This window comes from Coptis chinensis, chromosome 8, assembly GCF_015680905.1.
Source record: "Coptis chinensis isolate HL-2020 chromosome 8, ASM1568090v1, whole genome shotgun sequence".
Taxonomy (NCBI): domain Eukaryota; kingdom Viridiplantae; phylum Streptophyta; class Magnoliopsida; order Ranunculales; family Ranunculaceae; genus Coptis; species Coptis chinensis.
This window is the reverse complement of record NC_141463.1, coordinates 46,351,824-46,370,884: the sequence shown is the minus strand read 5'-3', so window position 1 is coordinate 46,370,884 and position 19,061 is coordinate 46,351,824. Positions and strand designations below refer to the sequence as shown.

Below are 19,061 nucleotides of genomic sequence, written 5' to 3'. Positions count from 1 at the left end.
ATTGATAAGTATCAATTGATACTACTTTTAAGTGTAGTAGTATCGAAATTCTAATAAATTTCTTTTCAAAATATTGCTAAGTATCAATTGATACTACTTTTAAGTAGAGTAGTATCTAAATTCTAAATTTCTTTTCAAATATTACTTAGTATCAATTGATAGTACTTTTAAGTGGAGTAGTATCAAAATTCTAAATTTCTTTTCAAAATATTGCTTAGTATCAATTGATACTACTTTTAAGTGGAGTAGTATCGAAATTCTAAATTTCTTTTTCAAAATATTGCTAAGTATCAATTGATACTATTTTAAAGTGGAGTAGTATCAAAATTCTAATAAATTTCTTTTCAAAATATTGCTAAGTATCAATTGATACTACTTTTAAGTAGAGTAGTATCTAAATTCTAAATTTCTTTTGAAATATTGCCAAGTATCAATTGATACTACTTTTAAGTGGAGTAGTATCGAAATTGTAAATTTATTTTCAAACATTTCCAAGTATCAACTGATACTACTTTTGTGTGGAGTAGTATCAAAATTCCAAATTTCTTTTCAAATATTTTTAAGTATCAAAAGCTACTAACAAATATATTGTAAATATAAACAAACCAAAAGGAGCAAAAGAGATCTATTTCATAATTCAAAGGAAGTTTAAGGGAATGTGGCAAAACAGACAAGTCACTATATCAATATTACAAACTAGAACAAATCATGAAGAAACAATTAGTTTTGGGTGAAGTCTTTGGTTTGGTATGGATCATTACATTTGGCTTCGAGACTTAAATCAACATCAACAAGCATATCGATTCCCTCTAGAAAGGTGGGATCAAGAAGCAATGTGTCAGGATTGAGAGGTGGGGTAGCCACGATCTCAGTGGGATTAATTGTTTCAACATCATCATCACTTGTTTCCTTATCAGTCTCATTAGCCTCGGTATCAGCCTCGACCACTTTCTTGTCAGCTTTAATGGTAGATTTAGAAGGAATAACATTCTCATCATCAGCATAAAGGTTATACTGATCAATAAGATGTTGAGGAAGATAGGGCCTGAAACTCTTCATGGTGGTGACATAATAATTCATGTTTTCATCAGCTTCAACCAGATCGGCATTCGCCTAGGCTAGTTGGGCTACGAGCTCAATTTTTTTCTTCTCAAGTCCAGTTTTTTCTTTCTCATGTTTCACTTCCCTCTCTTCATATGAACTTCTCAGTTGATTCACTAACTTGGTATTCTCATCAAGAAATTTTTTCAAATTATCAATAACATCCTTCTTAGCTGTTTCTGAAGAGCTAAGTTTTGTGATGGTGAGAGCATGTTTTTCTTTTCCTCCTCAAAAGATTGTTGGAGGCATTCAATATCCTTCTTTAGTTTTTCATTTTCTTCCCTGTAATGGCGGAAGGCAGCCATATCAGTCTCGAATTGACTGACAGCAGCAACTTTAAACTGCAATCAAGAATACAAGAGATGGGTGCATTATAAATAATGGTCAAACAGTTATAAGGGCAAGGCAAAAAGTATATACGTACTTTTTCAAGCGAAGTACACATGATTTTGAATCGTGCACTAGTCGATATTTCAGCCATCACTGATCGATCTCGAGGAAGAATTGTGTTCAGCACAAGAGCCTCCCCGAGGCTAGGTATCAAAGGCTCAGCAAATAAAGAAGAAGATTTTAGAACCCTCTTATTATTGCGGATGACACGATGTAGCACAAAAATTTCAGATGAAGAGGAAAGAGCATGCACAGTTTGATAGGGTTATATACTAAAAGCATTACTTTTGTATTAACTCTAATTCTTTATATTTTGAATGAGAATCATATGGGCAAATGTTATGCATATTATATATGTTATTAGTTATATGCATCTGTCTAATATTTTATGTTGTAGATGATATGGTGTGGACACACAGAAGATCATATCATCAGTACCTTATAAAGTATAAGTAATCGTTCACAACCTAGATGGATTTGGACAAACCATTGGTATGGTTGTAATATAATCTGGTATTAGTTTATCTTGGCTATAGGATTACACTAGTACACTTTGCGTGTATTGAATAGGACCAAGTGAGGTTGTTTCTCTTTATATTGACTATATAAGAGAACAAACACCTCTGTTATTATGGATGCTTGTCCTCTTAATCCGGATATAATAACGGGCACTTACGTGCATTGTACATTGCTTTAAATCATCAATGAGTGAGATTCATTTGTGAATCAACAAACTCGATGTATGTAAGGTAATGACATTGTATATAAGGTGTGCTGTTGATTATAGAAGGAATCCGTGACCCGTAGGAAGTCGGGTTGATGATGTCCCCTTGAGAAGCTCAAAAAGATTGTCATGTAAACCCTGCAGGTGGATTTATTCTAACATGACAATGAGGTTGAGTGGTACTACTCAAGGACATAAGAAGTTGATTGATGTTGTTGTCAGTAACTTGACATAATCAACGGGCATTCGATATCTTAAATACGGGGAGATCAACAAGCATATAATATGGAGCCCATAAACGCTGACACGTAATTTGGGATTAGGGCGGTAGTGCAACAATGGCCTTTAGTGGAATAAGTCATTTGTTGATGGACTTGGGCCGTGTGTTCTGGTGAACATGGGATGCCCAAGCCCGTCATGAGGCCCAACCCTAATTTCTCCTCATGGTCCCTGTTGTAGCCTATAAATAGAATCCCTTCTCTCCTGGCCGAAATGACTATTCACTCTGGATTGAAAAGAGAGGCAAGAAAAGATAGATCCAAAATTGGATCTAGCTTTGTGAGAAAGAAGGGGGTTAGTAGATCGTTGCCTACACAACGTCCAATCTATTGAAAGGAATACAACAGAAGATCAAGGGGTTGATTGTTGATTCAGATTCATAGCTATTGGATTCTCAGAGTTAAATTAGCCGGATCTACAGGTATGTTTTCCTATCCAAAACCGTGAACCCCATTAATTCCACTGTGCGTGGGTTTTTGCGGTTTGTAGAAATATTCATTCTGAAATAACGGTTCCTACACAGTTGATGGAGCAGTGGCATGAATAGTGGCTGGAGCAACTAAAGATTTAAATGACACAAAAGCAGGTGCAGCAGATGTTGAAATCTTCTTAGTCTTGGACACCTCGGCAGTATGTAACACTTCAGTGGTAAAAGGTTGTTTTCTTTTCTTTTGATGCTGGGAGTATTGGTATGCTTTTCTTTGGAAGGAGTGGGAGGAGCTACCTCTAGTTGATTTTTTCGAGGCCAAAAAGTTGCTGGTCAAATTGTTTTTTCTACGAGGGATGCGAGATGCCATATCTGTGTACAATAATATCAGTGGTGATCAAACACATCTTGCAAAAGTGGATAAGTATAGAAGTTTGGAACTTCTTATTTGATTTTGGGAAAAAGATCTTCAGCCATAATAAAGCCACTAAGTATATAATCAAAATAGCATCGAGGAGTGTTATCAGGTAATTCAGAGGAATCAAAAGTTTTTCTAAATATTTTTTTAGAAGAACAAGGCCGTAATGAACCTTGGACAGTTTGGGAAGGGAAAATATTTTGACCTCGAGATTGACCTCGACGTTGACCTCGAGTTTTATCTGTTTTGAACACGCCGCTTTTTAAAGTATAGAGAGGAGGAAGATAGTTGTCAATATCATGAAGGGTGACAGTTGGCGTAGGATTTCCATATTTATCAGCACCAGTTCTGGCTTTTATTTCGTCATCAGTGCCTTTTAGAAAGCTCTAATACTCTAGGAGAATCCCCACGACTTCTCGAAGTGGCAGGTCTTAGTATTGAAATAATGGCACAAATATATGCCAATCAGAAAAATGTTCGAAATGGGATGTGGGAAAATGTGTTTGTGGTTTGGTCAAAAGGGTTATAATAGGTAACGTACCTTCAAGATTAAATATACGATGCACCAAAGTAGGAATGACGATAGATCTGGATGATTCCCATTGACCAGAAATGATGAAAGGGTAGAGAGGCCATCTACAGTCGCTATCTCGGTTCACTCTTATGATACCTTGGCGATTGCTCCACTTCTTGGAGTAAAAATAGCCACTAGGCTCTGGTGGACCTTTCTTGGGTTTCTCAGTACGTTCCACAAAAGTGTAATGGTTTTGAATATCGATAAGTCCAATTTTTTGGGATCTCCGCGTGTCGGGATCAAGATGGACATTATATATAGAAGTTTCAAATATACATCAATCTCCAAAAATTGCCCATACTTTGGCCTGGAGAGATGTTCAAGTGGTTTAATACCTCTCGATCGAGGTCAGTCAAGGGGAGTCGTAAACCAGCGGCTAGTTGCCCAACAGTAATGATGATTGACTGGGCATCATCACTTTAGCATTTGGTCCCTTTCCTAGCTCCAGCATAATGTTTAAGAGTAAGATTATCTGGTATCTGGTATGCGGCTCTAACCAAATCTAGGTTGGGTCTTTTTGGAAAGTGGGGATTCATACCTCAACTCCATATACTTTTATCTTCTGTAATTTCACGTTCCGATTCTGAGGCCACGGTCTCAAAAGGGTGGCATGGTAGGCCATCAACGAGGTAAGTCGGTTGCCAGGCTGGTTCATCTGTACTTATACTTTGTGACGATGAGACGGAGGAGGAGGACTTGACTCTATCTTCAGACTCAGTACTGTCGCTTGACATATCGGTATCACTAGAAACAATAAATTTTTTATTAGAATTATATCCCTCATCAATACTGCTATCACTATACTCAGTACAATTATATATTATATTATTTATTTCACACGTATCGAGATTTCGTGGTGACGGGGTTTGAGGTGATGGATTTTGTCTTGAAAGTATACGTTCTTGACGTCGAAGCTAGGATCGTTTCGAGACAGTTCGCCTAAAATTAACACAAGTTTTTCTCCTAACCATACTGAAACAGATCAAAATATATAATTCAAAAATCTAATTAGTATATAGTGGTTGTAAATATAAAACATTCGAGTTCAAACCCTAACCCTAGTTTTAATTTGTAGAAGAATAGCAAACGCGATAATTTAAAATGGATTTATCAGTACTGACATGCATATTATAAAGTTTTGGTTTTTACTAACCTGTTGAGTATGCAGAAAAGGTTGATAGTTTCGGATCTGATGAAAGGTATCAACAAGATAATCTAAAGCGAAGCTTTTTCAGTATACTTTAATGGCGGTGGGGTTTGTATGTTTGGTTTGCAAAATAATTTAAGAGAAAGAAAGGGACAGCGAGTTTTTATACTTGCCATTTGGGCCTGACTTTTCATTACCAACAGTAACCGCTTAAGTTTTTGATTTTCAAAATTCGAATTTTGTTATTCTGCGGTTGATTCTCGAAACATTCAAATTTTCGAGTTTTGAAATTTGAAAGTTTCGAGACGGGGAGATGCCGTGGGCAAATATCGTCAGGCCGATATTTCAGCCCATAATACCATAACTAACTCGAGATATTTCGGTTAATTTCATATGTTGCAGGTTTGAACGGGAAGAAGAGGATGGACACGCGTCATGATCTGATTGGGTCAAAGCTAGTTGGAAACACTATATAAAGACTAATTCAGAAAAAAAAAATCCATTATCTTCTCCCCACAAAAATCATTGTAAACTGGAGAGAGAAAGAGCGAAACTAGAAAAAGTTGTAACTGTCCATTAGAGATTAATAAAACCTGACTCATTTCATATCAAATCATTTCTCAATCTTCATATACTAGCCTGTTCGTTCACACAAACACACTTGACAACTACATTGACACTAGCAGAGTAGCTGTTGATTTTTTATGGAATAGCTTAAGCGCTTAACAATAAATTTTGGGGCAGCAAATCCTTCCATCTCCAAAGTGAGGTGTCTCATATACCAGTCAACCAATTTTAATATGAAGAAAAGAGATCTCTGAAGAAAATAATTTCGCATGTCACATGAACTGTTATACATGAAAAAGTTAAATTAGTTAAATATCAAATCGTAGCAGAATTTGAACATTTATGGAAGGGAAAAAAAAAAAACATGTCATGTACTGTAACTTGCACCCAACCTAAAACCAATCTCATCTCCCTTCACCTTCCAATAATGAAATCCCAATTTAAAAACAATATACGAAGAAAGGAAAAGAACATCAACAACTTAAAGAATACTGTATTTTTCCCAGATAAATGGTTATGTTTCTGGCTTTCAGATTCTGTATATATCAAGAAATCTATCTCCTCTTGTTCTTGCTTCCCAACAGTAGGGAGAAATAAAATAGAATCCTAAAGAAGAACCCCCAAGCCACAGTAATCCATAGGCACCCCCACTTACTCAAGTCAGTTATACCTTGTTGTTTTAATATATCTGACCCTGTTGTTACACATGTAGTGCTGGTAATGTTCATCCCCAATGTTTTACTCAAAGCTTTCAAGAGATTGACTTTCAATGCAGGAGCAACGGCTCCTAGTGGGGTGTTGTCGAAGATCTGAATTCCCCTCACGAAACATTTGATCGGATCATCAAATTCATTCTGCAACACTCCTTCAAATGGGTACTTCACTAATGACATGTAATGGAACCAAATCCAATACGGCGGAATGCGATCCCTATTGATGAAGAACCCACTGAAGAGAAGGAAATAGGCCAGTATAGCGACTACAACGGTGTAGCCCAACATAACATGAGGAATTACTCCAGATAGAAAAGTCACAAAAGAACTACCAGCCCAGAATGAAGCTAGAATTGTGAGGAAAAAGAAAAGAAACCCAGAAGAACCACCAGCAAGACCTACTGCCCAGAATGTCGTGGCTGCAAATGCAACTGCGAGAAAAATTAAAGAGGGAACAGAAATAATAGCATTCGCTAGCACGTATGAAGATCGACGATAAGCATTGTAAGCTGTTTCACGCATGAATATATAACGCTCTTGGAGAAAACTGGAAGTGCTTCAGCACAGGTGTAGAAGGTAGTGGACATGGCAAAAGCGAAAAAACCTAACCGTTCTTGTACACCTCTTGGTGAGTTGTCGAGCTTGTAGAACATGGTAGCCAAGATGAAACCAGTAACAAGAACTGCCCCCAGTCGTATCCCGAATAGCTCTGGCATTCGCATACTGTTTAACACGGACCGTCTAGATATTACCATGATTTCTATCCAAAACGGATTGGCAAACGTTGATACTGTGGACGTTGGACTAGAATCATTGTTTCTTGCTCCTGAAACTAATTTCCCTCTTGATATACTAGCACTGATTGCGTCCTTCAGAGACAGCCCTAAAGGATGGGAACTCAAATCGCGGGGATTCTTCTTGCTTTGCCAGGTTTTGTTGAATTCCACCAAGTCTTTAGTGCCAGCAGGTGACCCTTCAAGTTCCCGAATGAAATCAAGAGCAAACTCAGTCCGGTTCTCATTTTCTGGAATCGGACGACCAAACTCAGCAAAGAAAGGCGCTAAGCTTGCCGGTGAGCCACTGAACACAGTGTGTCCGCGTGACAGAAATATCAAACGATCCAAGAGGCTGAGGATTCTGTAACTGGGTTGGTGGACAGACATTACAACAATGCTTCCACTTTGAGCTATCCTTTGCAGGACCTTTACAACCATGAAAGCACTGGTTGAGTCTAGCCCTGAAGTAGGCTCGTCCAAAAATAGTATTATAGGATCGTGAATAATGTCAATTCCAATGGACACTCGGCGGCGCTCACCCCCAGATACGCCTCTATGACCTTCGTCACCAATAACAGTCTTAGCGGCATTTCGCAAGCCTAGTTGATCAATCAAGGCTTGAACTCTCGCTTTCTTTTTCGATTTGGATAAGGAGCGAGGTAACCTGAACTCAGCGGAGAACATGAGAGTCTCTTCCACTGTTAACATGGGAAAGAGAAGATCATCTTGCATCACATAGGCAGATATGACTTTGAGCAGACGATTCTCCAAAGCTTCTCCATTTAAAGCCAACGAACCTTTCAAGCTACCTTTGGCAATTCGGTTAGCTAGAGCATCGATCAAAGTGGACTTCCCTGATCCACTTGCGCCGAGGACAGCCAAGATCTCTCCATCTCTTGCTTCACCAGAGATATCGTTCAGTAATGTTTTCGTGTTTGGCGCGCTCTTTGGCCCAGAACATGGTAGATATTTCATTTTCCGGCTTGTCTTGACACTGTATGTCAGATTCCTGAAAGAGAGAACAAAAGGAAGAGAGCTCTTGTCCAAACTCGCATCGGTCCTCACTTGGACAACATGGTGTTCTTTTGTTGCTTCTGCTTCCTCTTTGGGATTGTTACAACGGGCGTCGTCTACGCGCTTCAAAAGCTCTCCAAGCGTTGGGGACGGCACATAGGCAGTCGACTTTCGGTGCTCCATTGTTTGTTGTTTCCTATGATGAAAAGATATATCGCCTTCCATCAAAGGAAGGAAGATATATAGTGTTTATTAGGGATTGAATTCTCTCCCAAGGAACTTATTGGAGTCTGAAATCTGGCTGTCTGGCTTTATAGAAAATTAGGAGGAAAGTAACAGCAAGACTTTTAAGTTGTTTGTACTGCCTTGATTGTTAACTTCACACTCATTACTTTATATATATATATATATACCTTTGTTACTTACGGTAATCAATCAAGTAGCAGTAACCAACCTTACCTATAGGCTAGCTACTATTATATAAAATGGAAAGGGATGATGCTTTTAACTTTGAACATCAAACCGAAATTTCTAATAGAATATATAAAGGAGAAGAACGTTAGTTATTTGAGTAATTGAGTATGGCGTGTGGTGTGTCGTGCTTAAATCTTGACTTGTGTTTTTTTGTTGGACGATGGTGGTGAAGGGTGACCAACTACATCTCGTAATTTTCTCCTCTAACACGCATTTTGTTTCTTCACGAAATCCCCTTCTTTCACCAAATAAAACTAAAACTTAGTTTATTTTGATGTGCCAACATGTGCTGCTTTCACATTTCGTCTTGTTGGGTCAAGTTATTAGATTTAGGTACCAATGGTTTATCTACTGTCCACTAATTATGATGACTATACATACAGCCCCATACACAACGCTTCTTAGAGACTAAAACTTTAGGTAGATTTTCTCGTCATTTATCAACAACCCATACTTATGAGTTTGAAAATTAACACAATACAAAGTCGTGCTGTTGGGGGTTGGGTTTAATCCATGACTGAAGCGGGCTTATGGTAGTTTCTTTTGGGGGGACCCTTCTTCTTCAATTTCTCCAATGGAAGATGTAAATTATTTAAAGTGTAAAATTTACACTCTAAATGTGTCAAAATCTTGTTTCCAAGAGGGGGTAAATCCAAGGTGATAAGCTAATAGTTAATAGAGGGAGTGGGGAATTCCCTATCCGACTATTACTTAATAAACATCTCGGGTGTCACTTGAAGTAACGTCCTAACTAAAAAGAAATTCGGACAACACTTAAACTCACGTCTGTTTTATTTTTTTTTGAGAATTGTAATGTTTGCGACGGGCAAAGACCGTCATTTATTGGTTGGACAAGTTTTAAGTAAACCATGGATGTTACTCAAAGTGACGTGCGTTTTATTTCTTTTTTAGTTAAACCACTTGCGACGGACTTTGACCGTCGTTTTTCTCAATTTTTTAATTCTACAAACTCTTAAGCTTTGTTGCTTTGGATACTATTTTGGGTGTAGAAACTATTAGTGTGTAAGAGGAGTCACAAAATCCTAGTGACACCTATGTGGCACTTATGTGGAGGTATACATATACACTCTCCATTGGAGATGCCCTTAGGGAATCTCCGAAAAGGGCTGTAAACAGTATAAAGTGTAAAGTTTACACTCCAAGTGCCAAAAAACTCCTTCCAATGGGGGTTGTATATAGTAGGTAATAGGTTATTAGTCAATAGATGGGGTGAGGAATTCCCCATCCGGCTATTAGTTAATAAAAAAGCCCGGACGCCACTTATAATCATGCCTATTTAACTTAAAAGCTCGGACGTCACTTCAACTCACATTTGAAGCTTTATTTTTTTGTTTGCGATGGTCTAAGTCCGTCGCTTAGTGATTTATAATTATTGCAAAGTACGGACGTTGTTTTGAATAACGTATGAAAATGGACCACTATTTGTTTTAAGCCTTTGCGATGGGCCAAGTCCGTCATTTTTCATTATTTTGAATGGGCTGTGACTGTTTAAATCCGTTGTTATCTCTTTTTACACATTTGCTTGCACCTACCATTGGAAGAGCCACAAGTAGTAAATATACACTTTATGTTTTTGGGAGTTAGAGTGTATAATCCTAATGGCGCCTATGTGTAGGTAGATTTTTACACTCTCCATTGGAGATTCCCTTACACAATACTCGCCTCACAATTTCTCTCCCATCTCTATTTTTTCTACATACAATACAATTCAAGGAAATTCATCTTCTTCATCTACAATCGTCATCTTCTCGATCCACTTAAATTCACATGAAAAAACACTAAATTATAACTTTCGTTTTCTCACTTCCCTCACGCCCCACTACTTAGTAGTTGACTAGTTCTATCATGGGCATAGGCATGGAAACCCACTATAAATATTAGTGTTAGAGCAGCTATGGGCTATGGCACCACAATCCACTGGTCATTCCATATGTTTTCGTTCAAAAATAGTCTGACACAAGTTGAACAATCGATTTTGGTTCTCTTTACTTGCTCCTCGCCCACGCCCTCTCCTTAAGAGCATCATTTTTTTAGCAAGGTATATATAGTGCCCACATCTTAGATTTTCATTGGTTGTTTCATTACTTTATAATCAATGTATATACACCCTATTTTTACACCCCAGGTATAATTCATTCACGATTTTACTTTGAATTAAATTTGATCATAATAGGTGATTTTTATTCTCGAGTCTTCATATCTATATCAAACTTCTTCTTTTTCATCTTCTATTCGTGTCTTTAGACTCTCCTCATCATGTTATAGCTATGGCTGAAGTTTCATTGCTTTCCGAATTTCAGCTGAAAATGATCAAAATGTCCCCATGACCCTTTGGAGCCCAAATTTCAAAATTTCCACTCTTTCTTTGGATGATATTATTTCATATTTAAATTTCCATAAAAAAATCTTTCGAAATGAGTACAAGCTTGCCTAGGTTCCTTTGGATTTCAGAAACCCTAATCTTGCTCTATCTTGTTTTAGTCCGTTGTGTGCGCTGTTCAGTGCAATATATTTTTGGAGTAAGATTTCGACCCAAGGGTATTTGTAAGAGTTCATGGGCCTTCCTAATGGATTAATGAACAACTTTTTTGAAGAAGGGTTTGCCTACTTTTGACCCGGTCAAAGGGAATTTGCAGTGTTAAGAAAATGGTTAAAATGGGTCTTTTTTTTAAATTTTGGACCCGTGCTCGTGGGCTGTGGATCCAGCTTGTGTTAGACCTTTTCATTAGGGTTTTTAGACTATTCTCAAGCCTCCAAAACCCTAGATAACCTTCTTTAATTGTTTGATTTTGATTTGATCCCTAAAATCAAGAATATTATAGAGAATATGCCATTTTGGAGCCATGTTTGGAAACCCTAGATTGTGGGAATATTATGGATGTTTAGGGTTTGATTTTTTACTCTAATACATAAAAAAAACCTGAAAATCAAGGGCCAAGATCGCACCCTTATCCCACCTCTTGTATCAAGGGCCAAATTTGCTTTATTTGAAAAGGTGAATCCAGAAAGATATCAAGCAATTGAATTTTTCTTAATCAATACTCAACCATTAGATCTTTTCCATTACCATATTAAAATCCGTGCCTAAACACTATAAATAGGGGTCTCATTCACTTACAAAAAAAAAAACATCTTCAACTAGTTATTTAGAGCTAATAATCTTCAGCTAGTTATTTAGAGCTAATAACCTAGTAAGTCTTCTTTTCTTGAGTGTTCTTCATATTTCTTTTCTAGTTCATCATTTTATGGTAGAATTTCTTTAGTTTAATCTTGAGTTGAAGGTAAAATTTCGACTTCAAGGTTTTTCTAATCAAGTTCTTCGTGTTCTTCATCTTTAATATCTTTTTCTTCTCTTCCGATCTTGAGTAGAAGTTTCTTTTCACCAAAAGTTGTTTTTTCTCCCAAATCACCTGTTTTAATCCAAAATCCAAGGTTGTCAATTCAAGATTAAGTTCATTATCATCATTCATCAACAATCAATCAAAATCATCAATCAATCATCAATTATCAATCAAGTATGAGACAACATTCTAAACAAGATGACATCTTTTTTTTTTTTCTTTTATTTCATTTAACATTGAATATTAGGGTTATTTTTCTACTTTTATTATAGCATATAGTTATTAGTCTTTAAATAATTTAGTGAAGATCATCCAACATGGTAATAAAATTTCAAGCTTTCTTCATTTGCCTATCTTAAAACTTTACACCTCAATAGAAGTGATAAGAGCTCAAAACTGTAGTTTTAACCCTTTAACAATATTGTTGTTAGACCAATTATGTGATTAATAATATAGATTTATCACTAATTACGTGTTTTTGAGTATTTCAGGCTTTGGAGTTGAATAAATGTAAATTCGTTACTAATTAGGCGCTAAAAGGAGCTAAAGGGATTGCTATGAAAGTTATATGAAGAAAGCCCAAGTTTCATGGAGACTCTATTATCTCAGACTTGTCCTTTTTGAATATCCATTTCCTTCTTTCTTAAACCATCTCCTAATCCCCGCAACACCTAATAAAAACCTTTAGCTCAATTAGGAATATGTTAGTGTGATAGTAAGTGGCAGATGTGTTTGATCGACTCCGGCTTCCTTGTATGTCATTGAGATTGTAAGGTAAAGTGTGCCCACTGTACACTGGAGTAGCAAAAACTTGAGCGGAAAAATCAGAGTGGTTTTTGTCTTGACATTTATGTGAGGACCTACTTAAGGATGCTATTCCGAGTTTTCAGAAATGGACCTACTAGTGCATTTCATAGTATTACTCATTGTATATATGTTTATTCGTAGATGATTGATTATTATGTATATATTAGCTTAGGTTTTGACTTGATTATTCTGTATCCATTGCTAGTGAGATGTATAGATAATTGAAACATAAATAAGGAAACAATAGTTTTATTTCTTAGTCGTCGTAGTATAGATGAAGTTTGTGAGTATCTTCACTGTAAAACTCTTACGAGGCTATAACTCGTCCACTAGGGAATTCCTAGTGGTTTAAGGCCTTGTTGCATATGGTCAATGCAATCGCACTCGGTGAAACGAGATTAGTTAGAACTCCATTTTTGGTCACTTATTCTAATTTCTCATATTTGCTTGAGGACAAGCAAAATGCTGTTTGGGGGTGGTTTGATAAGTGTCCAAAATTGTAGTTTTAACCCTTTAACAATATTGCTGTTAGACTAATTATGTGATTAATAATATAAGTTTATCACTAATTACGTGCTTTTGAGTATTTCAGGCTTTGGAGTTGAATAAATGTAAATTCGTTACTAATTAGGCGCTAAAAGGAGCTAAAGGGATTGCTATGAAAGTTCTATGAAGAAAACCCAAGCTTCATGGAGAAAAAGCCTTTAAAAAGCCCAAGTCAAAGTTCTTAAGTGAAAGTCAAACCAGATTATAAAGCTGAAGAAAAGTCAACAGAACTTCAAAAAGCCATATCTTTGGACTCAGACCTTGGATTTGGGCCCATTTTATATCAAAATGACCGGCTCAGAAAGCTCTTTCCAATGGTCAAGACTTTGACTCGATCAGAGCAATATAAGTTGGTGAAAACTCGCACTACAGTAACACGACTAGAATGGGAAGTCTTGGATTCAACAAATTGGGTTTTGGGCTCGATTTTTCGGCCCAAAACATGACTCCTCAGCCCATGCACGAATTTGGGGATCTAGCTCTTCTATATCAAGATACAAAAGCTTAGCTCTTAAGCTATCTAGATCTAAACTTAGTTCTAGTTCATAAAAATTTAGTTTTGTAATATAGAATTAGTTTTAATTCATTAAATTAGTTTTTATAGATTAATCTAGTTAGTTGTTAATTTTATTAGTTGTTAGAACAAGTTTTGAATCTTAGAGTAAAATACTTAGGTTATATTTCAATCTTTAATTTCAAATTCAATATTGCATTCATAGATTTAGTTGTTTTAAATTGATAATTAGTATTCATAATCTTAGTTCTAAATTAGTTTAAATTTTAATTGTAATCCATTTTTGAATCTTAGATTATTGTTAATTTAGATTAAGAAAGTTTAATTAGTTATTCAATAATGACTTGTTTTTACTGTTCTTGGTTTAGAAATGATAGTATGATGATTAAAGGCTAAAAATTCCATTAGAGGGGTTTGAAGAAGCCTTGATGAAACTTGATTGTTGTTAACGTAGAATAGTTCGTAATATTCTATTCTATTCTAGAAAGTAATTAGTTCACCATGAGAATGGGTTTGATTACTTCACATGCTAGTTGTTAGTTGGCAGAGATTACCATGAACAATTAGGGATTAGAAACACCCAATTGTTATGCGCGAGCATTTTAATTCGGATTACGACATTTCTTCATTAGCTTATTAAGTCGAATCAAGGTGGAATCAAATTCCTCTAATTCATTATCATATTATCACTTTAGTATTTCCGTATTTTAATTATCGTATCTTGATTAGTAGTTTTTCCTTCGTAGTATAATTTCTATCGTTACACCCAATTGTTACTAAATGACTAGGAGTGGAACGAATATTTTACTCCAACTTTATTTCGATAGAATCGAGAGTAGAAAACTTTGATAAAAACACATGAAAATAGTTTTAGTTTTACTTACGTTTGAGTTTCATCATTTATTCGTGAGTAAAACTATTCATTTTACGCTTATCAAATGGCGTTGCTGCCATCTTAGTTCCCTTTAGTATTGTTTTCGTTAGTATTGTTAGTCTTCCAAAAGTCCCATTAAACCCACCTTCCCTTGTTTGATTCTAAAAGTAATTGTCTGGTTCAGAAACTAAAAAAATTTCAAAGAAAAATCTTGAGCGACCAGCCATATATAAAACTATCTCTCGAAAGCGCTGGACCTCGAGTACATGGCTACCAGCCCCCTATCAAGGCAAATTTCGAGCGCCCCCTGTGCTTACATGCTAGGAACTCGAGTTGCACCTGAGCGCAACCCTTGCCCTATCAAGACAAATTTGGAGCTCCCCCTGCGCTTACATGCCTGGAACTCGAGATGGACTTGAGCGCGACCCGCGCCCTACCTACGCTAATTTTGAGCTCGACCCACGCTGTAACGCTCGTATTTAAAATACGTTTTTTTTCTATTTATTAATTAATTAAATTATTTATTTAAAAATCGGCTGGATTGGATTTGGGATACGTGGGCCTGATTTTTTGGGCCCAAGTCTGTTTTGGGCTTGGGTTTCAGACCCAAGTATATAATCACATTGTTATAGAAAATAGGGTTTTAGAGAATAAAAAAATAATAAAAATGGAGGCAGAGATAGAAGCTGGATTTCTAGAGCGTTGGAACGCGACGATTCGAACTAGGAGGATTCGTGGAGCTTGGGATTAAGGTGAGTAGCTATTTTTACTATTTCACCGAATTTATAGTTTTCGTGCATCGGTGTATAGGTTTATGTTTTTTTATATATACTGCTCATTATCTTGTTTCATTCGGCGTCGTGTTCGTATGTTTGTTAAAACTATAGTGAAATATCGGAAATTGTATTTGAACTGTCCGAACTGTTGGAACTCTGAAGAAGTCGCCAATGGCGGCGCGAGACAGAGAAGTTGTCTCGGTATACTGTTTGAACTTTTATTTTGTTTTGTACGTGGGGTGTTGGTTGGACGTCGGGATTGATATTTGGGTACTGTTGGAAGCTTGAAACGTCGATAGGCGGTAATGGAGGTGCCAGCTCGAGTTGGTACTGCTTTAAATTGTTGTTGTTTGTATTTGGTGGGTTATAGTGTTGTTCTGGATGGGCTATGAGGATTGATGGATGATTTGGAGAGTTGGGTGGGCTGTTGGAGCTTGGAGAAAGCTAGAACCGTTGTTAATGGCGGCACGCCCATCCTCCAGTAAACTATTCGAACTGTTTTGGTTGGTTTTGTTGGGTGATTGATAATGGGTTGAAGTGGGGTAGTGTAGTAGAGTGAGGGGGCAGCTGTTAAAGCTTGAAGCAAGCCATTAATGGAGGTCGATGGATTTCCAGATCTAGTTTTGGTGAAGTTGGATTTAAGGAATTGAGGTTTATGCCTTAATTAAAGTTATAGGGTTTTTGTTTATGAGTAAAACCGATGTGATGAAGTTGGAGGAGGAGGAGGCTTGTGGTGGCCGGTTTTGGTGGTGGCTGTTGGAGAAGATGACTGGCTGGGCTTGGGCCTGGGTCGGTTTCTCTTGGGTTTAGGTTTGTTAGTTGGGCCGAAATGTGTTAGTTGGGTTGGGCCAAAGTTCTATTATTTGGTCTTGGGCCTTAGTTGGTTTTTGGGCCCGGTTTGTTTTAAGTTGTTTGGGCCAACCTTTTATTTGTTTTGTTTGGGCTCTTTTAGTTTAAGTTGTTTTGGACCGGACCACTTAACTGTTTTGGGGCCAGTTTCTAATATTGTTCGGGGCCAGTCCATAGGACTTAATAGAGATCCAAATGGGTCTTTCAATATGTAGACTTTTGGGTTCTAAGGTTTGGGGTTTGGGCTCGGCTAGTTGTGTAACGCTCGTATTTAAAATACTTATTTTTCTATTTATTAATTAATTAATTAATTATTTATTTAAAAATCGGTTGGATTGGATTTGGGATACGCGGGCCTGATTTTTTGGGCCCAAGTCTGTGTTGGGCTTGGGTTTCAAACCCAAGTATATAATCACATTGTTCTAGAGAATAGGGTTCTTGGAGAATAAAAAAATAATAAAAATGGAGGCAGAGATAAAAGTTGGATTGTTGGATGGTGGAGCGCGACGGTTCGAACTAGGAGGAATTCGTCGAGCTGTTAGTTAAGGTGAGTAGTTTAGTTTTCTTTTTCCATTTCACGTGTATAGCATATATAGTCTATACTGAGATAACAGTTTTACGGGGGTACAATGTTTCTGTTATTTTCCCTGCTTTTCCTCGTCCGGGATTCTTCTGCTTTGTATTGGGAAAAACCGGTTATAGTCTTAGACTGTTGGAACTCGGAAGAGTTCGGTAATGGTGGCACAAGGAACAGAGAAATAGTCTCTTTATCCGGTCGAACTGTGATACTCTGGTGGTGTGGTTTTTTTTTTTTTTGAACTTTGGTGTTGTGTTATGTGTTGATTGGTGTCGGGGCTATTGGAAGACTCGGAGAAGTCGTTAATGGAGGCGAGCCCCATTAGAAATCAGTCCTGCATGTTTATTATGAACTAGTATGTGTTGTGTTGGGTATATGCGGTTGAAACTGTTAAACTGTGATTGGGATGGGTTGTTTGAAATCGGTGGTTAAAATGTCGGGATGGATATCGGGTGTAGCTGTAAAGCTTGCAGTGTTCATCAATGGCGTCGCCTGTTAGGATGTTGGTTGAATTCTTGATGTTTTGTTTTTAATGTGTCGGCTTGAAGGGATTGTTTGGTGGTGGTTGTGGGCTGGACGGAGGTGCTGCTGGAGCTTGGAGAAATCGTTAATGGCGGCATGAAGAGTCCAGATCCAGTTTTGGTTGAGGATTTTAATTTAAGGATTTGAGATTTTTGACTTTGTTAAAGTTGTAGGGGTTGTTATGGGGATCAAAATCGGTTGGTTGAAATGGGTGGGCGATCGGAATTGGTGGTGGCCGGTTTTGGTGGTGGCTATTGGAGAAGATGACCGGTTGGGCTTGGGCCTGGGTCGGTTTCTCTTGGGTTTAGGTTTGTTAGTTGGGCCGAAATGTGTTAGTTTGGTTGGGCCTTTTCCAATTAGATTGTTTTGTTTGGGCCCGATTTCATTAAGTTTTGGGACCAGTTTTAGTGTTAGTTGTGGGCCGAGTTCTATTTCAGTTTTGGGCCAAAACTAATTAGTTTTCTTTGGGCCGGTTTCTAATTTTATGTGGGCTGGTCCTTATGTCCCCAATTGGTTCAGGTAGAATAAATGAGTTGGTTTTAGACTTTCGGGTTCTAAGGTTTGGGCTTGGCCAGTTGGGTCCGAACCATTTCCTTAGTCATGAGCCCTTGAGCCATGCACATTGACCTTAGCCATGACCATGGCTATGACTCTGAACCTGTTGAACATGGAAACGATAGTTTGACTTTGACCATTGACTTTGACTTTGACCTTTGACCGTTGACTGTGAAATGTTGACTTTTTCCAGTTTTTCACATATTTAAGAATATGGACAAATGTAGTAATAAAATGTTGTCGAACATTATATAACGTTGTTTGTCATTATCTAATTAAGATTTGACGTGAGTAGTGTGTAAAAGCATATATATAATTGGGCTTTGATTGTGGGATATGGGATTTTAATTGTGCTACATTTATGTTGTAAATTGTATAGACAAATCAAATGCTAAAAAATTTGTGGAAGCTTGTATGAATTTGGTTGTCATTATCTAATTAAGATTTGACGTTGATATTATGACATTATATAATATGTTGGGATATATATATTAAAGGCAATAGTTTTGGAGAAATAAATGTATAGACACTCTATTATTTTATCTATGAGGTAGTATAGTAGGTGTAGATATTTTCCCACGGGATTATGTCTTAGTGCAATAATATATTGGCACGTGAAAGAATGAAAGTGGTTATGAGATATACTTGAGATATTTCTAAATATTGTGGCCTAGTGCAATAATGTATTTGACATGCACGTGATATAGTGGAATTATTATGAGTCATAGATGTATGACACCTGAATAAATTACGTAACGAAAATCCTAGAACCTAGCTACCACAACTCATGTGATTTGCCCTGTGTGGGCGTGTGTAATTTGATTGGCCCTTCTGGCGTTTCAGTGAATCTGAATGGCTTTCGGGCGCCTCGTGGAGGAACTAAATGCCTTTTTATTATGCGTATAGTTTGTTGTGTGGTTAGTGGGAAGTTAAGGCGCCTCAGTGGAGGAACTACCTGCCTTAATTAGTGTACTTAAGGATGTTGTATTAGTCGTTGAAAGTTAAGGCACCTCGGTGGAGGAACTAAGTGCCTTATAGATTGTGTATATATTTGTATAAGAATATGTTGTATTTT

General features: G+C 37.2%; 1 protein-coding gene across 1 annotated transcript; it reads right to left on the bottom strand.

The window, feature by feature from the left end:
* Window positions 1-5,876: 5,876 nt before the first annotated feature.
* Window positions 5,877-8,489, bottom strand: LOC147481662 (ABC transporter G family member 20-like). Its single transcript, XM_086580101.1, is given in 2 exon segments — window positions 5,877-6,885; window positions 6,888-8,489. Coding segments are annotated over 2 exon segments (2,172 nt in total). The 5' UTR covers window positions 8,356-8,489; the 3' UTR covers window positions 5,877-6,181.
* Between the last annotated feature and the right edge of the window lie 10,572 nt (window positions 8,490-19,061).